At 40.5% G+C, this 23,911-nt stretch overlaps 1 protein-coding gene across 1 annotated transcript; it reads right to left on the bottom strand.

Annotated features, from left to right (window-relative positions):
- Positions 1-1,346: 1,346 nt before the first annotated feature.
- On the bottom strand, positions 1,347-18,682 carry ighd (immunoglobulin heavy constant delta). The gene is made up of 14 exons (XM_056609058.1): positions 18,424-18,682; positions 16,720-16,788; positions 15,728-16,018; positions 11,120-11,440; positions 10,646-10,939; positions 10,397-10,420; positions 9,567-9,887; positions 9,093-9,386; positions 8,841-8,864; positions 8,011-8,331; positions 7,537-7,830; positions 6,454-6,741; positions 5,909-6,054; positions 1,347-5,786 (listed from the first exon to the last, which is right to left on the bottom strand). The coding sequence occupies exons 1-14, from the start codon at positions 18,680-18,682 to the stop codon at positions 5,778-5,780; spliced, it is 2,955 nt and encodes a 984-aa protein (XP_056465033.1). The 3' UTR covers positions 1,347-5,777.
- Positions 18,683-23,911: the final 5,229 nt, after the last annotated feature.

Here is a 23,911-nt window from a genome sequence, read left to right as displayed (position 1 = left end):
CATTTTTTATATATTGTTGCTTAAGGCACACACATTAACGAGAATATGTCAAACTGGCACTGCATGTTGAAAAGGTTGCTGACCCCTGCTATACACCCATCAAACACAGATCTCATGAGTGCCAGATATATGTTTAGTAGAGATGATCTACTCGCTCCCCACTCCTGTCCTGCCAAACAACAAAGTATATTAATGACCTTTTTGCATTTATTATTAACCTTTGTTATGTGAGTATTCCATGTAAGCTTTTGGTCAAACCATACACCAGTGGTTCCCAACCTTTTTTGGGCTGCGACCCCATTTTGACATCAAAAATTTCTGCCGACCCCAGAGACATTTTTTTTTCTAGAATTTTTTTTTTCACGTGTTTGTTATACTCTGAAAAAATACAGAGTAGCCAGGATAAGTGCACAAATTGAAATTTTTCCAAAGATGTCCGGTATATATGCAAGGAGGCACATTTTCTGCTGGTAACCTCTCGACAACCACAGTGACTCTGTGTGAAATAGTAAGTTTTCATATTCAGAGCCCTTGTCGGCGCACAGTGTTGCAAACAGACGTGCGCGCAGAGGATGTGGCTTGATCACTATGGTTACGACCTGGTGCAGTATGTCGGCAATGGGCGCAATTTAGTTATTTTTTTAGCTTCTTCCTCCCCGCACATCGTTTTCACCATATCGATGGCAGCTGGCAATATTAAAGTCTCAGCAATGCTATGTGGTTTCATATTCCTAGCAATGAGATAGCTCACCTCAAGAGAAGCTTTCAGGGCCCGTTCACTAGAAGTCACAGCCTTTTTGAAATACACTTGCTGTTTGTTCGGTCGGCAAATTTATTTTCGAAAAAAGCTCTTGGTTTTGCCGACATGCTCTTTGTGTGGTGTCTCAAAGTGTCTTTTGAGTTTGTTTGGCTTCATACCCTCGGCAGACAGGACCTTACTACATAGCAGACATTTCGGCTTCTCCTCCAAGCATTCCATCACTTGTAAATCCATACTGAATCATATGTTCGCTGTGTCTTAGGTGTCTGTGCCACAGTTCCTCTTGGAACTGTATTTGGAGGGACAGGGCCAGGCGGGCAAATACATCTTTCCATTTTGTTTTATACACTCTGATTGCAGGTTTGTGTTTACATTTTACAGGTTTGAGCTTGAACTCAAGTAATGTAACTGTGCAGTCACGTGATCGCGGTGCTCAAAGATGCACCATCTCAGATATTTGCTACATTTTATTTGAACTAGATTTATATTCGAGAAAATGAAAGTATCAGAGACAGTTATGTACAATTATTTGTAGGGTTTTAAAAAAAATAAAAAAATAAAATCTTTTTTCTTTTTTAATCAATTACTAGACATTTCAGGCGACCCTATTTAAATTCCAGGCGACCCCACGTGGGGTCGGGACCCCAAGGCTGAAAAAAACTGCCATACACCAAGAAATCTGATCGTTTTAACTTGTTCGAGGGGTTGTTCATGCAGTTTTATTGATATGGGTGTAATTTTATATCATCTAGAAAAACAGATCACCTGAGTTTTTCAATAAATCCACTTTCCTTGACAGCGGTCAAGTTCGGTGTGCATAGAAGTACCGACGGAGCTCAGTGGACCAATTGCGAACTACTGCAGCTGCTCGTTAAACCCCAATCTATTCGGAATAAGTGTATACATGTCGATTAAAACGGACTACACCACCTCTTCTATTCGGCATAGAACTCTATGCCGAACAGATAATTGTATTCCGAATGAGGCGTATATATGATCATTTTCTATTCCGCATAGAAATCTATGCGGATCAGATGTGTCCATGTAAACGCAGCTAGTGAGAAAGACTACACGGCTCGTATGTGACGTCACGCTCCCTGCGACTGGCGTGGAAAAATCCAATTCACCCGTACGTTAACGCTTTACAAAGCTTCAGCAACAGAAGTCGCGGCAAACTGAACTGAATAATCATGAGTGAGCAATACATTGAATGAAAAAAACAATAGAGTGGATAGCTATCATAATTCTCAGACTTCCGTCCTCACTCCCTATGTTTCCCGTGTTTATGATATTTCCCGGATGCTAGTGCATAAGGGTAAATTACGCCGTTAAGAATGGACAAAATGGCCCGGGAGGTTCCCATTTAAAAATTACGGATCTCTCTGAGATAAGCAATGGTTGAAAATATTTTGTATCATCTTAGTACAGAAGACAATAAAATATAAAACATAAGTCTTGTCGTTTCTGCATGTTTTATTGCCAAAATCTTACATATTCTTCCTTCAACATGAGTGAGAAGAAAACAATTCAGATAAAAAGTGTTGAAGAAATAAATTGGATAACAACAAACACACGTCTCCGATTTTTATTCTCGTTGACAATACTTTGGGCATCATTTGGACTCGATAACTTTAACATGGATAAATAAAGAATATGTTATGCAGTTGTATACATTTCATTTAAAATAACAGGTCATTTAGTCTCAAAACAGGTTGTATGCTTAGAATCAGCATGTGTGTTTTCAATGAAATTGCATTTGAGAGAAGCATGCACATTGTGGTGCAAAATATTTGATTACTTAATTTCTTGGTTATAACTGCAATTGTTGCATAGGCCTATGGCATATAATTTGATATGATGTTTATGTCACCATCTCCCAATGCTGTCATGACATATTAAACACAGCTGGTGGTGCTCTTAATTATTCAGCTATTCAAGTACCATTCATTTATAGGAGCTAAACTGTCACTTACCGGGCCACACCACACTAATATGAACTAGTTTTCCTATTTTGTACATTTAAACAAACCTTTGTTTTTTCTCAAACATTCTAAGAGTATAGGACGGGTAGTGCTAGCATAGAACTAACAAAGATAGAGGCCATTCTCAAACACATGATGCTCCAAGGTACTGGAGAAGATTTATCTGTCCCAAAAAACAGTAAAACAGTGTAGTATCCTAACTCACTACGACAACACATATGTGCAAGTGTCTTTGCGCTTGGGATAACTGTGATCTGATCCGTCTATACCAGTATAAGTATTATGTCAGCCTGCTTTTCTTGTAGAAAAGTTTTCGCAGATTTTTGTTTTCGCAGATTTTTGGACTGGAATCCCTACGACAACAGATGGTTGTTGAGGTCATGGAATATAAACTCAGCATGTATCCCGTTTCCCAGTCCTAAATTGCATAGCATTATACAATCTACTAAGAACCCCCCCCCCCAATCTAATCACAATAGTAATACGCCATATGTTTCATTTTTATGTCACATATTTGAAATGGTGTTGAAAACTGATTCACTGACTCATATTGGACATGGCATTCGGCAGATATGCGACTTATAATAGGCAGTATGTATTTGTTAGCATTCTAAATATTTGGCTCTTGCATGATCATGCATATGCATTGATCATGGTAAACTCAAACTCTATGTATGCATGAGCATAACGTGGTGTCAATCAGAACAGTACTTCGGAACCTATGTTGACACTACTTCTTAAACATCCAATTTACCAGTTCATTTGTTTAGTTTAGCTTTTTAACTTGGCTTTCAAATAATTTGAGATCATATACCAATCTTAATTCTTGTATGTTTTGATACAGATATTAAATATTAAAGGTTGGACAGTTATCCTTCCTAAGAGTATAACACACAAGGTACAGATAAAAAAAAATAAAAAATTGTGTATGATACTCACTATTAATTCACTCTTACTCGGTTGCATACAATGTCAAAATCAAATCTATTTTTAACCAACCAATGAATTAATCTGTCCAGGTTGATGGAGAAAGGTCAGGACATTCACAATACTACAAACATTTGAATGTACACCATGTCTACAGCTGTATGTCAAATATTTGACTTACAGAAGACTCAAAGAGACAGGGATAACTAAAATTGGAGTGGAGTGAAAGTAAAAAAGAAGATGACATTCAGCATCTTGAATAACTCAAGTTTGCCATTGGCTGTCAGCATAGTAACTAATAGAACTATAGACAGTGATCTGGGACACCGGAACACCGGTGAATCAAGTTTATTCTTAAGGACCTACTTCAATTTGTTTGTCAGTCTTCCAGTATATCAATAAAAAGTATATCAATAAAACGCCATGGTTATGTCTGGGGTACAGTAGGACATTTTTAATTATCATATTATTTTTTTATGTATTTTTTATGTAGAACTGGTAGTTCAGTCTTTTTGTTTTGAGTTTGTTGTCAGTTTACTTTGTTTTGGTAGTTTAATTAATAATTTAATTAGTTCCTACTTTTGTTATATTCTTTAGGATAACAATACATTTCTTTCTATTCTATTAAGGGGAAGGTACGAAGAGTCAGAGGCCGAATGTGTGTTTGACCAGGGTTGCGGAACAGCACATACACTGGAAAAAGCCTTCTGTTGAACCAATTAAAAAAAACAAGGGTAATGGTTCACATCTATATTACATAACTATATTACATAACAAAAAATATTGATTCACTCCAACAATTGTTTCTCATTTAAGAAATATATATCAGAAATATTTTGTTTTATCCAATCAAAAAGATTACAATTTAATCAAATAATTGTTTCTCATTTAAACATGAACATTTTTAAACATAACATATTTTTGTATACATCATCATCAACTCGCCGCTTCATGGCCTTGGGGCGCTTCTGTCTGGATTCGACATCACATCGCGACATCAGTCAGGGATAGGTGCTTTGTCAGAGACACCTCGATACTCTGCTTGGTGAAGCCGGGGATCGAACCAACAACCTTCAGGTTACCAGCCAACCCGCTCTACCACCTGCTACTGCCTCCACACAATGTACAATATATATTAACAATCTAAATGGCAGAGTTAGACCTACTCCAGACCTCCCTCCAGACACAGACAGACTGTCCTAGCTCACAGAACCAGTGAGTCATCGTCACTCTGGTCAAGGCTAGTGCTTTCACCTCAAAAAGTCGCCAAAAGTCACCAATAGCAGCTGAAAAAGAAGCTAGATTTGTCGAAAAAGAAGCTAGACAAAATCGCTAAGTTGGCAACACTGCGGTTTGGTCCAGTACTCGTAAGCGTCTTTGTATTTAATGCGCATGCGCAGGCTTGTACGTAACCTTGAAATTGTACATTTGTCTGAACAAATATTTCTAAATTGAGCTCCTAATTAAATATAACAGTGGTTTAGGAAGAAAACAAAAAAAAAATATTTGGATTGAATGACAAAATTATTAATCAGTTGAATACACAACCTTAAAATTTCACATTTGTCAAAATGGATATTTCTTAATTGAGCTCCTAATTAAAAATATCTATATTTCACAGTATTTTGAAATAAAAAAAAAGTTATTTTAAAAATAAAACAAAAAATGTTTATTTGAATTGAATTACAAAATAATAATCAGATTAAGTACGGCTTAAAACCCTTTTTCCAGTGTAGGTAAGAAGTATCACTTTCTAATGTAAAAGGAATCTTTACATTTTCTGGTAATGTAAATTACCAGAAATCAGTCAACTATTAAATCTTTAAGGTTCCATTATCTTGACTCAATAAATCAAAGCAGGCTGTATATAGACTCCCTTGACTCCACTTTATGGTTTATATCCTAATACAATGTTTAGAATTTTCCAGGTACCACTGATATCATTTTTATTTTATTCTGTATTTTTTATTATCATATTCTTTATGGCTAGTCACATAACATTATCATCATACATCAGTTATAATTCATTGCTCTAATGGAAATAGTTGCTTCCTTTGCATCCTCTGCTTCACATTACAGGATCCACTAGATGTTTCTTGAGGTCCTTCTCACTTTGTCTGAAAGATCGCAAATAATGCAGATTTAGTTTCCCCATGTTTCAAGTATTTGAGGTACATTTTTAAAACCATCTCGTTAAGCTGTAGCACATTTCTGTGTACGCAACATCTGTTTCGCTCACCTTTATAACCGTGACCAAGATGCCATAGAAAAGGGAGACAAAGAACAGGAGGAGGAAGGTAATGGTCATCATCCAGTTGTCCTCCCCCATGTCTTGGACATAAACCTGTTTGTTCTCGTCAAATAACACACTTTCTTCAAGAATCTCTAGGAAAAGTAATGAAAACAGATGTTGAATACATTTTAAGTATATGGAGTACATTCTATGTTGACTTGTACGCTCAGTTTGTGTGACTAACAGAATCAATTATTTTATTGTTCTTATCCTACAGAACGAAGTTGTTTTAAATTTTGTTCAGAGGAAAGCAACATAGACCTAGCAAAATGTGTAATTGTGTCAGATATTCCCATCTGAAAAACCCTATATATTCTTTCCATAGAGAATTCAATCTAGCAACATAGGTAGGTCCACTATCAAAATCACACAAGGTCTATTCAGTTGTAGACTGTGTAGAACCACCTTGATTATACACTAGGAGTCTGGCATCTGAATTCCATACTATTTATATGCAGCAATGATATAGCAAGACATGTGCCTGTACACACCTGGTTTGGACATGTTCAGGGCTATGTTTCCGTTAAAATGGTTCACCCTGCAGGTGTACATCTGCCCAGGTAGCCATTCGTTGGGGGAAAGAGGGAGTCGGCTTTGGATGCTGAACTTCCCCTTTGGACCTCTGTGAGGTTCAGTAGTATTGTAACTCCTGAGCTGTGTGGTGCCGTCGAGTAGCCAGGTGATGTTGATGGACGCAGGGCTGAATCCGTAAGCCAGGCACACCAGCTCATTTGGCCCCTGCAGAAGCAAAGCTGAAGGCTGGCTATGGGAGAGTGATCCTGAAAGAGAATGACAAAATGTGACTGACACGAATATATACAAGAGTAAAGGCAAAATCTGCAACTGGACGACCGGTATCTGATGACTTCATCGGCATACGCTTTACCAAGGATATGTTTTAAAGCAACAGAGAACCGGATCTGAAATGGTAAAATAACCATAAAATATCCCAGAGGTATGTGCCCACACGCCTTCGAAATGTGGAAAATGTTAGTTAATGCACATTAATGTACATTCATTTAGTCAGCTAATGAACTCTCCGCCCCTTCCTCACTGTTTCATGTAGTTGGTTCTTTCTCAAATTCTGATCCGCCATACATTCATTGAGCTACACCTTTGGTTGCCCTGCCGTTGTCATGTGGGTGTAAGGTAATTGGTCACTGGCTTGGCTACATAGCCAAGAGGGAAAATATACCTCACTTATTATTTCTGCTTGAAGGAATCATTACACTGATAATATGTGATATTGCAATTTAATTCATGTAAGATAATATACACATTGATACAGGTGAGCATAATTAGAAGTAAATTACAGTTTTCCGTCTGTAATATTCCGTCGACTTTCTTGTTGCAGAAGGTGATGTCCATGCAAACAGCCAATATGTGAACATTTGGTTAGTTTGGCAACCAGTTATAACTCCAAGTCTACCGAAAACAACACGGAGAATCGTAGTACTACATAATCTATAAAAACAAAAGAGGACATCTGTGAAGACATCCATAAGGCGCAGTTGCAATATTAAGATCAGTGACAGTCATTCGTTTTCAATTGTGTGTTCAATTGTGTGTATTACCTGCCACATTCATGTTCTTTTCAACAGTAGTGAAGCAGTGCTCTGCCCGACATGTGATGGAGTTTAGTTTCTTCCACTGGCTAGAGGAGACTGTGAGGTTGCTCCTGGTTAAAGCTCCCTCTTTAACCTCGGTCACAAGGTTGGGTGTTGTTAGTGCTTTGCCATCCAGATGCCATGTCACATTGACGTCAAACGCAGTGTGTACCACACATGCTGCTGTGACATCTGATCCTGCCTCGATGACCGTCTTGAAGCTGGGAGTCGTTAGATGAACGGATGGTGGGTATGAATAAACTGTCAGAGAAAAAAATAATTGTTATCACACATAAACATCCAATACCAATGGAGCTAGTGCAGATTAAGAGGAAAACCAAATTGGCTGAGAATTTCACTGTCTATTTGCTGCGAGCAGTAAAGGAGAAGGCAAAGGCATTCTGACCTGTGTTCTTTGAGAAACAAGGTACTTGTACTTACTTGCACAGATACTGATGTTTCTTGTCTCTTCCTTGTCATGTCCATATTTTGACTTGCACTGAACAGTTGGGCCCTTTTTCCACTCCTCAATTTTCAGCTGAATCTTGCTGTTGAGGGTGAATGTTTTCCCCACTTCCGCAACACTTTGCAGCTTGTTCTGGACTGGGCTTGTTTCTGGCACACGGCCGTCCAGTAACCACTCCACACTCACATTGTCTGGATAGAATCCACTAAGAGAGCACACCAGGCTCAGCTCCGAGGCCAAAGACTGGCCGGTCCAGACGGGGTACAGGGTGATATTTGGAGGGATAACCCGCTCCACTGGGAGAAAGCACAGACTATGAGTTTTCTATTATCCGCCAAATGAAGCACCAATAGATCAATGACATTTTCAGAGTTTAATATTTGACCCCGGGGGGTCGGCTTAGCTCAGGAGGTAGAGCAGTTGTCTTGTAACCGAAAGGTTGCTAGTTCGACCCAACTCCCCCTAGAGGAGTGATGTCGTGTCACTGAGCAAGACATTTAACCCTAACTGTTCCTGAAGAGCAGGTTGTCGCCTTGCATGGTTGACTCTGCCGTCGGTGTGTCAATGTGTGTATTAAACGATGTAAGTTGCTTTGGATAAAAGCGTCTGCTAAATGCCCTAATTGTAATTGTAATACACACCATTTTGCTGTCTACACCATTTTGCAGAAGGTGAAAATATACTTCACTCGTTATTTCAGCTTGAAGGAATCATTACACTGATATTGCAATTTATTTCATGTAAGATCATTTCCTGATAATAATACACACATTGGTACAGGTGAGCAAAATTAGAAGTCAATTACCGATTTCCGTTGTCCATCGACTGTCTTTGTGCAGAAGGTGATGTTCATGAAAAAAATGCAAATATGTGAACATTTGGTTAGTTTGGCAACCAGTTATAACTCTAAGTCTACCGAAAACAATACAGAGAATCGTAGTACTACATGATGTATAAAAACAAAAGAGGACATCTGTGAAGACCTCCATAAGGCGCAGTTGCAATATTAAGATCAGTAACAGTCATTCATTTTTCTAAGTTCACTTGTCTGTATTACCTGCCACACTCATGTTCTTTTCAACAGTAGTGAAGCAGTGCTCTGCCCGACATGTGATGGAGTTTAGTTTCTTCCACTGGCTAGAGGAGACTGTGAGGTTGCTCCTGGTTAAAGCTCCCTCTTTAACCTCGGTCACAAGGTTGGGTGTTGTTAGTGCTTTGCCATCCAGATGCCATGTCACATTGACGTCAAACGCAGTGTGTACCACACATGCTGCTGTGACATCTGATCCTGCCTCGAAGACCGTCTTGAAGCTGGGAGTCGTTAGATGAATGGATGGTGGGTATGAATAAACTGTCAGGGAAAAAAATAATTGTTATCACACATAAACATCCGATACCAATGTAGCCAGTGCAGCTTAATAAAAAACCTAAATTGGCCAAAGATTTCACTGTCTATTTGCTGCGAGCAGTAAAGGAGAAGGCAAAGGCATTCTGACCTATGTTCTTTGAGAAACAAGGTACTTGTACTTACTATCACAGATACTGATGTTTCTTGTCTCCTCCTTGCCATGTCCATATTTTGACTTGCACTGAACAGTTGGGCCCTTTTTCCACTCCTCAATTTTCAGCTGAATCTTGCTGTTGAGGGTGAATGTTTTCCCCCCTTCCGCAACACTTTGCAGCTTGTTCTGGACTGGGCTTGTTTCTGGCACACGGCCGTCCAGTAACCACTCCACACTCACCTTGTCTGGATAGAATCCACTAAGAGAGCACACCAGGCTCAGCTCCGAGGCCCAAGACTGGCCGGTCCAGACGGGGTACAGGGTGATATTTGGAGGGATAACCCGCTCCACTGGGAGAAAGCACAGACTATGAGTTTTCTATTATCCGCCAAATGAAGCACCAATAGATCAATGACATTTTCAGAGTTTAATATTTGACCCCGGGGGGTCGGCTTAGCTCAGGAGGTAGAGCAGTTGTCTTGTAACCGAAAGGTTGCTAGTTCGACCCAACTCCCCCTAGCAGAGTGATTACGTGTCACTGAGCAAGAGATTGAACCCTAACTGTTCCAGAAGAGCAGGTTGTCGCCTTGCATGGTTGACTCTGCCGTCGGTGTGTCAATGTGTGTATTAAACGATGTAAGTCGCTTTGGATAAAAGCGTCTGCTAAATGCCCTAATTGTAATTGTAATACACACCATTTTGCTGTCTACACCATTTTGCAGAAGGTGAAAATATACTTCACTCGTTATTTCAGCTTGAAGGAATCATTACACTGATATTGCAATTTATTTCATGTAAGATCATTTCCTGATAATAATACACACATTGGTACAGGTGAGCAAAATTAGAAGTCAATTACCAATTTCCGTTGTCCATCGACTGTCTTTGTGCAGAAGGTGATGTTCATGAAAAAAATGCAAATATGTGAACATTTGGTTAGTTTGGCAACCAGTTATAACTCTAAGTCTACCGAAAACAATACAGAGAATCGTAGTACCATGATATATAAAAACAAAAGAGGACATCTGTGACACCTCCATAAGGCGCAGTGGCAATATTAAGATCAGTAACAGTCATTAATTTTTCTAAGTTCACTTGTCTGTATTACCTGCCACACTCATGTTCTTTTCAACAGTAGTGAAGCAGTGCTCTGCCCGACATGTGATGGAGTTTAGTTTCTTCCAATGGCTAGGGGAGACTGTGAGGTTGCTCCTGGTTAAAGCTCCCTCTTTAACCTCGGTCACAAGGTTGGGTGTTGTTAGTGCTTTGCCATCCAGATGCCATGTCACATTGACGTCAAACGCAGTGTGTACCACACATGCTGCTGTGACATCTGATCCTGCCTCGAAGACCGTCTTGAAGCTGGGAGTCGTTAGATGAACGGATGGTGGGTATGAATAAACTGTCAGAGAAAAAAATAATTGTTATCACACATAAACATCCAATACCAATGGAGCCAGTGCAGCTTAATAAAAAACCCAAATTGGCCAAGAATTTCACTGTCTATTTGCTGCGAGCAGTAAAGGAGAAGGCAAAGGCATTCTGACCTATGTTCTTTGAGAAACAAGGTACTTGTACTTACTTGCACAGATACTGATGTTTCTTGTCTCCTCCTTGCCATGTCCATATTTTGACTTGCACTGAACAGTTGGGCCCTTTTTCCACTCCTCAATTTTCAGCTGAATCTTGCTGTTGAGGGTGAATGTTTTCCCCACTTCCGCAACACTTTGCAGCTTGTTCTGGACTGGGCTTGTTTCTGGCACACGGCCGTCCAGTAACCACTCCACACTCACCTTGTCTGGATAGAATCCACTAAGAGAGCACACCAGGCTCAGCTCCGAGGCCCAAGACTGGCCGGTCCAGACCGGGTACAGGGTGATATTTGGAGAGATAACCCGCTCCACTGGGAGACAGCACAGACTATGAGTTTTCTATTATCCGCCAAATAAAGCACCAACAGATCAATGACATTTTCAGAGTTTAATATTTGAATATACACCATTTTTCTGTGTACATGTAACCAAAAGAAAACTATTTACAACGTGTTCCATAACCTTCCTTTTAAGCTAGGGGGCGTTGTTCAATCACAAGTAAACGAGTCGCTGGAGGAGGAGGTGGAGCGCTGTTTGCACACATGTTAGAGCAGAACAAGGCTGAGCAGGCAGCGGGCAGGAGCATAAAGCAAGATCACTGGCATAAAAAAAGCCCCATGAAAAGCAGAAGTGAAACTTGGCAGCTAGAGTGCTGCATTTAAGACACCAGGTGCAAGACTAAGTATGCCAGCAAGGGAAATATGCTTCACATTTTAATATCTCAGAATTGTTTTCATGACTTTCAGTATCATTTTCTTTTCTCTACCATAACTATGTTGCAATTCCGAGTAGTAAGGTAACCACCTGTATGATTTAAACATGATCAGTTGAGTGCTGGAGTTTAGTTAATTAATTCCATGAATCTCTTTAGGTCAGCAGGTGGAACATCTCAAATAAACTCCAAGTACTCTTCTGAAGTATTGCTAAATAATACTTACAAACCCTTTTACCTACATATATTTTTTTCAGAATCATGTTTTCGTAGATTGAATTGCTTTGTCGGAGCAAATAGTCTTTTTTAAGGTCATCTTTCTTCGTATCGTTTTTAATGACAGATGAAAAAAATGCCATTAACACTTCCTTCATCTGATCTAAAATAAATATAAGAAAATGAAAGGAGAAGCATTAGTGTCAAATAAGTTAAAACTATGTCCATTAGTTATTTTCATGGTTTTTATGATTTTAATTTCCAGAATTGATTAGTATTGGCAATGACATAGTTATTCATAATGTACAATCATTTAGAGATAACTTGGCTGAGAAATGAAAGTACCAGAATAATTAGTGTAGTGCCCAAAGCCTCTCTGTACCTTGATGGCAGTGGTTCCAATGCTGTAGACCAGTGTGATGAGGAAGAGGATGATGAAGGTGTTCAATGTGCTTTGCATGCTATCTTGTTGTCCATCCACAGCGTTACTCCATTGGCTTTCAGTCAGGACAAGAAACGCTGGTCGGGAGAGGGGAGCGTTAATAAAACACTACTTGATAATATACTCTTGATGATTTTACATTTCTTCACATAAAGATCACAAAGAAATATTAAATGATGGTCCAGCATATATCAATGCTTGATACTCAACTTCTGTCACTGGTATAATTGGTATGACTAATTATATTTTCCAGCATGTATAGTGTCCCGCAAAAATAAATATTATTTTTTAGATATGTAGATGGTTTTGTTAAATATACTATTCTTTGTTATCAGTTACTTGTATATAATCAGATGGTAACACAATAATAACAATGCACCAAGACTTGCTTTTTAAAGACCTCTAATGTACGGTAATGTGGTTGAACATAGCTAGTTTGTTGTAGTAATTTGGAGGAATTGAATTGATTTGAAGAGTCTACACTAATTGAAGAAATTTCTTCTTCAGGGCAAGACCCAGTAGAGGTAAACAAAGCACACAGAAACGAGACAAAACAATTAAAAACATGTGAACAATCTTAAATGTGGAGTTTTCGTTTTCTGAGAGGGATGGGTGCTCTGCAAACTGCCAACGAATGCTCAACTTCAATGAAGTAGCCTACAATAACTGATGGATGTAATGCCTAACTCATCGGCCATGTGTCTTGTATCAATTAATATTATATAGGCCTATGTATATTATATTATATATTATCTACTATCAATTTGCATTCATTCATAGGTAAAATGCATTGATTAACCCTGCTACATTGGACGAACATTAACAAGATTTAAAGTTCAATGTTTTTTTTTATTATTTTGATTTTGAATCAGCATTTTAGAAAGACAAACATGCAGCATTACATCACACACAGAAAAACAACATCTACTGGGGCAAGCACGTAGAAGGACCCAGGTTCATGTTGATAATGTTAACATTGCCTGATGACTTTTCAGTAATTAACTTGACAATGGGTTGGTTTTTGGAATCCATAGACATGTGGTAGACTTCGCATCTAAACACTCTGCCGTCTTTCCAACGATCAGAGCTGAAGGTAAGTTGGCCATAAGTGGAAAACAAGTCACCGTTTTCAATAACGTTTGTTGTTTTGTGTGAATAAAGAGCATTTCCATCTATTGTCAAATTATCAACCAGCCAATGCACCAAAATGTCCGCGGGGTAGAAGTCTTTCACAAAGCAAGTCAGGGTCATGTTCGTGCAACTTAAATCATCTACTGGAGGGAGCAGATAAACGGATGGAGGAACTCTATTTCGTCCTGCAAGTATGAGAGAACAATTAGCCTATGCTATGTATTACACAGAGTTTTACCCAAAGACAAAATCAGTTTTTAAATAAATAAATAATTATTTCAGTCAACATATTTAGCCTCTTTTTAACCGCAATAAATAATCACTTGATTTTGATTTGATTTTGATAATCATGCATAGGCACATTATTTAGGGCTATGGATTAAATCAGAAAAATATTCTAAATCATATAGCAGTTTTATCATTCGTTTATATAATCTGGAACTGGAAATGTACTCACCATTATTCTTCACAAAGTCTTTTCTCGTTGGAACCTCTATTGAATCTTTAATCGAAGCCTCACAGTACCAACTCATTCCTTTGCTCCATTCATCGTACGTTATCTCGGTTCTGGCAATGTACGTATTTGAACTTGGACTCTCCAGCGCGGATAACACCTCACCACTTTCATTAAACCATTTAACTTCCACGGGATCACTACTGTGGACCTTGCAAACAAGGTCAGCATTATTTTCCAAATACATCGTCTCAAGTGAGATTGGCAAGATATCGATTTCCAATTTTGTTGACGTTGGTTCTATTGTTGGAAAGAGAAAAACATCAGTTTCAAGTCCCCTCAACAAGGTTGCCTAAAACATTTGTTTGAATTACTTTTAATTCATATTTACTCACCGACACATCCCCCGCCATAGGTCAGATGAGCATCCACTTGCTCTTTACTATTTGCAAACCTACATGTGATATTAGTTCCATCATCCTTCCAGTGATTTTCCTTCACCTGGATATAGCTTGCTGCATTGTAGAAAGTCCCATTCGCGTTCTTTTGACCCTCAGAAGAAGTGCTGCTTTCAGATGGATCGATTTTCTTGCCGTTTCTCAACCATGTGATCGTATAATCCTTTGGTGAAAAATCTGCGGCAAAGCAGCCGAAGGAAACAACCTGGCTGCCTTCAGTCTCAGAGATCAAGATACTCAGAGCTGGCAACTTATGAACCACCACTGTAAAACAGTATAACATGATCGATATGTGGACGATACAGAGGACAATAAATACAATGAATACACTGTATTCAGTGACTGAAAATGTTAAAAACTGTTTGGACGATCGGACTTGCTTGTCCAATTAAACAATTGTACATAAAATGTCAACATAGCATGACATATAGCTTCTTTGTGAGCAGTAAATAATACATGGAGAAAGAGGGAGGGAAAAATATCCAGCAGAGATGAGATAAATAAAAGTCATTAGTAAAGTAGAAGTAGTCGTAGCAGTAGTAGAAGTAATAGTACTAGTAAAGTAGAGTTGAGGACCAACCGTCGGGTAAGCAAAGTAACTATGCAGTAGGCCTATGTATTGCAAAGGCTGAACAAGCATGTAACGCACCAGCGGTAGCCTCTGCCCTCCAGCGATACACATTTTAATCTATATCTGGCAAAGACATTGCTAGTCTAACTCCAGATCAAAAAGATGTAGGCTATATAGGCCTCATAGTAGGCATACCAGTATAGCAATAGAACAGGCTAAGGATTGTTCCATCATTTGATTTATTGAATGCTAACACAAGATATTAATATAAACTGTATTACAATAATGGTAGCAGATTTAACTCGATTTATGTCATAATTCATCTTAGTGAATAATAATAATATTTTTTTTGTCAAATTAATGTATTATGATACAATTTTAAATTGTAAGACAATACAATATTAAACCATTAAACAATAAAAAAAATTGATAAGCCAACTCGGAACTATATTGCAATAATGGTAGCAAATTTTAACTCGACTTAGCCTATGTCATAACATCAATAGCATAATATAATTTTTTGTCAAATTAATGTATTATGATACAAATTTCAATTGTCAGACAATACAATATTAAACCATTAAACAATAAAAACTTGATGGACATAATCCTACCTTGTTTTACAACATCGGCCGTGGCAGTTCCGCCAGCGTGTACCGCAGAGCAGGTAAAAGGCTTCTGGGTGTCCCAGTCCTGTCTCCTGACGCGGATCTGGCTGACTCCTGTATACTGGTTATCTTTCTTAGAGGTCGGGTACTGAACGGCGTCTGCCAGTTCGCTTCCTCCAAACTCCCATTTAAACGTGAGTGAAGCCGGCGTGAAGCCAGTTGCCATGCAGCCAATAGTGACTTCTCCCGTCCCTGAGCCACACTGGACCAGCGGAAAGACAGTGGGGGCTTTCACCGCTAGCAAGGAGAGAAAGGCAGAGAGAGAAAGGCACATGGAAAGAGATACAGAACAAGATATTTGTAATTAATACACATTATATATACATTTAACATTATCTTACTTTTGAATTATCATAAGAAAACAGATATTTTAGCATCAGGTTTACAAAAATAAGCTTTTGGACAATGACCAAAAAACCAACTAAAATATTTCTAAAACCGTTACTATATAGGCCTACCGGTATATACCGGAAATCAATTTGTATTTCTGTGGCATTATTTACTCTTATTATTGATTGATGATGATTCATGTATTCATGTATATATTATATGTGACATATTATTACTATTAGTTAAAATGAATATTATTGGTATTATAAAGCATAAAAACAATGCAGTTGGAAGATTACAGCTGAAACAACCAATTTGAATTGTTATTTGTTTAAAAACATTTGTTACCCTTGCCAAAGTCGAATGGTGTAAAAACGTTATAATTGCCCTTAGCGACTGCTGTTAAATCATTAATTAATTAATAAAAATCGTATAAGGCTTTTGTTTTCATTTTAGTTGCATTTCAAAGTCAACGTTTAATATATTGTGCCCATAACTTAAGTGCAGTCAAATAATGAATGCATAAAACATACACGCAACAAATGCAATTCTTATAAAATGTAAGACAAAAAAAAGACTTAAAAACTACATAGTTAAAGTGGGCTTACCTCCTGTAACAGTGACCAAGGTCCCTTTACCCCAGTAGTCAAAGCCGTAGTCACAGTGAAATAAACTGACTTAAACCTCTTACAAAAACTAAAAGATTAAGGGGTGCGCTTTGTTCCAAATTATTAAGGTTTAAAGTAATAAAAAAGGTGTATTACCTGAATCAGAGACAGTCACAACTGTTCCTTTTCCCCAGTAGTCAAAGTAGTAGCACAGTGGTTCATATCAATAGCACCACCGTGCAAAAATACAGCCTAGCTCCACTCTGGCTTTCTCTGGTCAGTCAATGCAACACAAATTTTTCTTGAACATTTGATTTAAAGTACTATAAATAAACTGAAATTGAACTGTTATGAAATTGAGACAAATTCCTTTTTCTTAATACATTTTCTTTTTCAAAATACAATTTACAATTGTATTGTTATAGTAGCAGAAAGCCGGTATAAACAAACCTGATGTAGTTGGTCGTTTTTCATATTTTTTTTGTGAAACTCCAAATAGCAAAGAGAGGCTGTTTAATCATTCTCTTAAAGCAGTTAAGAAAAGGTAAAAGGCATTTGAGCGTTTGGCAGACAGGAAATAGCATTTAACATCCCTAGAGATATATATTTCCTGTTTGTTTTTGTGCCCAACGTTGTCTGACTCAAGGAGAAGTCTCAGGAGAGTTTAGTTGTTTCAGGAAGCGAATGGTGGGAACGTGAGTGAGAGCTAGAGAGAGGAGTATGCTGTATTGGAATACAGATAGCGTAGCTTACTGTTATCTAATATATTTGGGTTAAGGATAGTTAAGATTGTACTGACAACAGAGAAAGTTCCATGCAACAACAAGATTTCAGAGTGAGACTTAGTCTTCTGGATTAGAAGCAATAATAAACAAAAAGTTAACCCTATTTTGTAGGGAACCTTTGAACATCATTAGAATTTAATCTGAACATGTCTGTTGCAAAAACAAGTTATCTTCTAAGGAGTACATTGATGGCCGTTATTGCTCCAAAGGAATACATCGCAGCCCATCTTTATCTGATACAGGATGCAGCGTTCTCACTCAATAGTGGACCAAGACAAAGGTGACATCGCATCAGTGCTCAGACGAATTCCGTTTGATACATAAATATATGTGAAGGGCCTGCCTGACATCCCAAGGGCCCGCGATCCAGACAAACATTATGGGGTCTCTCGCTCCCTTCAGCTTCCCTGACGTCACCAATTGTTTTTCACAAAACCGTTAACGGATTAGGCCAGTTCCGTAAAATCCCAGGTTAATTGTTGACATTGTCTGTCCAGATGTAAATAAACCATGATATTTTTCAACTCCCCCCCAATCAAGTTATTTCCCTGATTAGGATGTTGGCCAGCCAATACAGACGGTGTTGTCCGATTATAATTCTGAACGAAGTTTCAGCATTTTATGCTGAGCGATAATTCAGAAAATGTCATAAACTCGTGACAGTTAGTTAAGGAGGGGGTGTATGGATCGAGCCATTGCATTCTGTATTGTGGCAACCTGTAACAGACTGAGGTCTTTCAACACACAGGACATGAATCATGAGCCCTGATCCATCAGTATCTCACTGACTATTCCCACCCTGCTAAACAGTAGCATACATTCTCTCGCCACCTCCATGGTTGTGGCGGCGCGGAGAGGATCGGCCTCCAGGTAGCGGGTCGCGTAATCTACCATTTCTAGAATATAGCGGTGGCCTCACTTGTCTTGGGGAGGGGGCCTACGATGTTTAACGCCAGTCTGTCGAATGGGACTTCTATCAGGGGCATGGGTATCAGGGGGTTACGTACCGAAGGTCTCAGGGCGGTGTGTTGGCATCCGGGGCAGGCTCGGCAGTAGTCCTCTATGTCCCTCTTTACCCCAGGCCAGTAGAACCTGTCCAATACCCGGTCCCTGGTATTATCCATCCACAGCGAGCTCTCTCTTTCGTCTGGCGGGGGTGTCCGATCGGAGGCGGTCATCGTGTCCGACGTGCCTGGGGGAACAGACTCCGTGAACGAGGTGCGAGGCCGGCGTACCACCGCTCTCGCGGGTCTCTCTCTCTCTCTGGAGACTCGTCGCCGTCGGAGTCGGAATGGGATAGCGGGGCGTGGGCTGCGGTCTCACCCTTTGTTGTCGGGGTCGAGATGGGCGGAGTTCTGCCCCTAGCAGTCTCTCAAAAAATGGGGCAGTCCCGTCCAATTAATAGGGACGTGGGCAGGTTAGGCACCACCCTGGCCTGGACTCTGATGGTCCCCTTCGGGGTTTGTACGGCGATACGGCTCGTGGGGTATGTCTCAACTTTGCCGTGGATGCAACCCACCTCGACCACATTGACCACACTTCCCGAGTCGAGGAGGGCATGGGTGTCGTGCCGTCCCACCCTTATCGGCAGGCTCAGGGAGACGGTTCTTTCATGGGACCAGCAGGTGGTACAGAAGCAGGCTCCTCCTCTCCGGTCGGACAGGGTGGCCGTGTGCATGGACACGTCTCTCGCTCCAGGGCCATGGCGTGCGAGGTGGCCCTTCTGGCCACAGCTATAACATCTCCACTCCTCTCTCGGAACCGGAAGGGCAGTTGCTCTGCGGGTCGCGGTGGTCTGAGCCGGGTAGGCGGGAAGGGCGGGGGTGGGGTCTGGGAGACCGGGGTCTCTGCGTTTGTCCGCTCCGTTCGGTCCGCGTCTCACTCCCTCCGGGCTGCAGGGCTGTTCCTCCGCACAACCGCTGGGTCAGCTGGTGGTTCTCAAGGAGTTTGAGGAGGTCGTTCACGGATCGGAGTTGGGTCCCGGAGGCCCAGCGTTTGTTATCCCGGTAGGCATGTTTGGCTTCCCCGGTTAGGAAGGACGCCAGGATGTCGCCCCACTGGTCAGCTGGCCATCACTCAGTCTATGGTCCACTCGAAGATCTCGAGGTACGCCTCGATGTCGTCGTCCGTGCCCATCTTGGTCAGCCGCTTCGTGGGGGGCGGCGTGGGCAGGATCTCGGACGAGCTGCTCGGCCATCCGGAGCATGCATCTGCACAATGTGTTGATTTCCTCATCCCTCGTCACGGGTTGTTATGCGGGCTGCATCGTGGTATGGCTTGGTTCAGCCAAGGGGTCGCGTTGCCCGCATCCTCCATCAATGTGGCAACCCCCTCGTCGTCGGCGGGTAGTTCTCAATGAAATTAACAGACAGGTTTCAGTGTTTCCCACAGAAATTTTGGAGACTATGGGGGGGGGGGGGGGGGGTATGGAGCGATTGTTGACCGGTGGAGGGGGGGGGTGGTATGGAGCGATTGTTGACCGGTGGGGGGGGGGGGTGGTATGGAGCGATTGTTGACCGGGGGGGGGTGGTATTGAGTGATTGTTGACCGGGGGGGGGGTGGGGGTGGTATGGAGCGATTGAAAAAGATTTTTTTTTATTTTTTATTTTTTATTTTATGATAATAATAATTCATGTGCACGCAGAGACTATGGCGGCCGAAATTAGACTATGGCGGGCCGCCATAATCTCGTCAATGTGTGGGAAACACTGGGTTTGCGTTGCGACGATTTATTTGTGCAGCCCAGGAACAACACGAAAAATGCAATACAACTTAGGTTCTTCCTGGATGGGGTATAAGGGTGAGGGGGCCTCCTGGTCAGGCCCGTCTCCGGCTCACTCCTGTTGAAGGGAAGCGTTCGGTTGTTAATATAACATGCAGCGTTCGTCCGCTGTCGTTACTCTCTGCTACCTGTCCACTCTCCTGTCTCTCTCGTCTGTGATGGAAAATCTACATGTTACGTTCAAGTTCTTCTAAAATCTAAATCTTAGTGTTTCGTGTGATGTAATCTGGTTTCACATTCCATTCTTGGAATCTTGCTATTCTGCAGGGTCTTCTAAAATGTAATTCTTAGTGTTTCATGTGATGTAATCTGGTTTCACATTCCGTTTCCGTGTTGTATGTAGTTTGGTTTGGGCCTGTTTTACTTGACCCCCTGGGGAGCGTAGAGAAGCAAAAGGTGATAAGGAACAGCCTCAACCACCTTCTTAACCTCTGAAGAAACTTCAATCAATAGATTAACATCTGGTTAACAAAGGCTTTTGGTTTATTGGAGGCCAACTGCCCTCAAGGATCCGATCTAAGTGTATAAAAGCTCCTGACTTTAGCTTCTCAGCGGACTTCTCCCCAGCGTACCTTGAGTATGAAGTAACACGCAAAGAGAAGCTCCCATCTGAGGCCTCAGATTATTGTAATGTATGCCTGTTATGTTGTTTGTTGATGCATGTTGTGATGTATCTTTGTTCGTACTTTTATTACAAATATATATGACCACTAATTGTCAACAGTATTGTGTGCTTTTTTGCATCTAAATATCTCATCTGCTTAGACGCAATATCTGATAGAGAAATTGCCACGACACGTCTCCAGCCCTTAAGACCCTTTATCCGTCCCCCTCTCCTAGGTGCCCCCAATGCCCGTGATTGCTTGGGCATGCTTAATGGGCGATCCAGCGCAGCTGCGCGGAGGTGTATGCATCTCCCGTTTACTACCTGTCTGCGGGGAGGGCGCTGTCCATGGTGCTGGAGCGAGCTGCCACAGCCCCTGAAGCTGGCACTAGCAGCCAGCCTCGTCAAGCCACACTCGACCAGGCAGGCGTTCAAGCGAGTGAGATGGAAATGTTATTATTTGATCTTAAAATGCACCGTATCTTAATGAAATCTTAATGAAAGACATGTTTTAAATAAAAGAGACATTGAACTCTCTCTAAAGAGACATTGAAGTCTATTATGTATATTATTCATTGAATCACTCATCTCCCGTCTTTTACTTGAATTAAATTATTTTGAAATACTTCTCGGAAAAAAAAATTAATCGCTTGACAGCCCTAATACAAACATTCAGTCGAGGAGGAGATAGAAGATGAACCTTTTAAATTGAGCAGAAATACTTTTTACTGTACAGCTAGTAATTAAATGTACTAAGGGGCTGTATTTAAAGCTACAAAAATAATACAAATCAAAAAAATAAAAGTATTCAACGCAACTCGACCAGCAACTCGACCAACGCAACTCGACCAGGGGGGGCGATGACATCATCGTTTGCGTTTCGGGCATCCACACGAATCCTAACACGAAAACGCATAGGTCCGTTTTTAACTTATCCACCCTGGGACCTGGTTTCAGAAAAGTGCGTCTTCGGACACCGAAAACGCCGGAGCCGTCTTGACGGTCGGCTCCATTGCACAAGACTGAGGCCACGTTTATACGTAGCAGGGTATTTATAGAAACAAATATTTCCCCCCCTCCGTTTTCAAAAATAACATTGTGCACACAACATCGTTTTCAAAAAAGTTGTCGTTTACATCAAAACGGATAAATACGCCGTTGGGACATTATAACTATGCCAAACCTATGGGCGGCAGTGTAGGGAGAAGGATAAAGCCATGCAAGCCAATCAGAATCCTCAGAATCAACAACAACGAATAACACGAGCGTCTTCCTGTAACAAACAAACTGTAAACATAGGGCGCTCATATGACGTTAAGCATTTCCTGGCGCATAATGTGACGTTACAGAACTTAAAACCCCGTTTCTACCCGTTGACACGACAACACGTAACCGGCGTTTTCAGAAATCTCCACCTTGGCCGGAGTTTTTAGAAATGATCGTTTTCTGTGACAAAAACGGCGTTTTCGTGTAAATGAGAGGCCAAACCGTGTGAAAATATCTGCGTTTTCCCTTCGTGTAAACGGGGCCTGAGGCCTCATTCACACTACCTCCGTCTGTCGACGGACTCATTGACTTAGCATGGGACGCTCTTGAAATGCATTGTGGGTCCGTCCGTTCTGTTGGCTCCATGGCCTGCGTCAAAAAGTTGAGAAATGTTCAACTTTTCAGGCAGCGGCGGGATCCGTTGGCCAATCAGATCAAGGTTATGCAAATACACACCACGCGTCTACTGGATCCATTTTGCAATAACAAGCAGGAAGAAGCAGGAAAAATCCTGCTGTTATATTTTTTTAAAGAAATGCGGAATGATAGGATTGTTTTTAGTCACCTGTTGTTTGTATCATCTCTTGTATTTATATCCACTAGGGATGGGCAAAAGGATTATTTTCCGCGAATCAGTTCTTTCAGTTACGTTCACTATCACGATTTGTTCGTTTGATGGCCTGTTGCGTCATTTGCCAGGGAATCGGAAATTATGGAATAAATGTTAATCAACATGCATGTATAGGGCCCTATGAATTCCGCGATAACGAAAACGCGGACGGAATCACGGAATCGGACAATAAAAACGGAATCTACTGATAATTTATTGTTATTATCATATTTTATTTTTTATTAAGCAGGAAAGTATTAAAAGTAACAAAGTTACAATTTAAAACGGGCCTGTCTTAGTAAAATAACTGATTTCCAGCAGGTTCCTGTTCTTCAGCACATATAACATGCAACAGGGACAAGGCACATCACACGTCACATTTACAATATGCAGCGGAATGCAGCGGAATTTGCCATTATTTTGGTGAAATTCAGTTTTGAGGGAAAAGGGAAACAACACAGGTGACATTAACGTCACTGAATTTTTAGCAGTCACTCCCACAACAATGTTAAAAAAAAATCCCCGGTCCACCACGCAAACAATAGGTCCCGCTCCTAACAAGAAGCCGAAGAAGAGGTTGAAGCGCCCGTAATTCGGTTCTAACTCAAAATTCAGAGCCGAACAATATCCAAAACACTTCTATCACTCAGGTGATCAGCTATTTTGTAGAATATGTCAACATACTATCGATTGGAAGATACGTGCGATGACCACTTGAAGTCCAAAATCCATATAAAAAACAATGAACGCCGTAGCCAGGGCACGCCCCTTCAAACAACAATTTGAGTTTATAAAAAAAGAGTTTATAAGCGCTTTAATATTTATGTCATGTTTTTATTTGAAGCACTAAAAACAGTGCAATGTTGTGATGTTTTAATAAATGTAGTTTTCTATCTGATTACATTTTATTCGTTCGCTCTTATTTGACACTCGTTCTGATGATTTTAAGTGTAAAAACGGAATTCATGATAATTAAAACGGAAAAAACGGAATTTGGAAAAAAATAAAACGGAATTTGGAAAAAAATAAAACGGATTTCATAGGGCCCTACATGTAGCCTACTACTTTCTCATGCTCTGGCGAAATTACCCAGGTTAAGTGTAAATATTAAGCTATAAAGCACATATGTGCCTATTTTTCATAAA

This window comes from Gadus chalcogrammus, chromosome 2, assembly GCF_026213295.1.
Source record: "Gadus chalcogrammus isolate NIFS_2021 chromosome 2, NIFS_Gcha_1.0, whole genome shotgun sequence".
In the NCBI taxonomy this organism is placed as follows: domain Eukaryota; kingdom Metazoa; phylum Chordata; class Actinopteri; order Gadiformes; family Gadidae; genus Gadus; species Gadus chalcogrammus.
This window is presented reverse-complemented; position numbering and strand designations above follow the sequence as displayed.

Bases quoted from the DNA above. Each gene is read 5' to 3' on its own strand.
- ighd (XM_056609058.1), bottom strand. From the start codon at position 18,682: ATGACCGCCTCCGATCGGACACCCCCGCCAGACGAAAGAGAGAGCTCG. The intron at 16,019-16,719 runs GTAAGCCCACTT...TCTCCTTGCTAG, and splicing joins CTTGGTCACTGTTACAGGAG to CGGTGAAAGCCCCCACTGTC. The intron at 10,421-10,645 runs GTAATACAGACA...TTCTGCACAAAG, and splicing joins AAAGAACATGAGTGTGGCAG to ACAGTCGATGGACAACGGAA.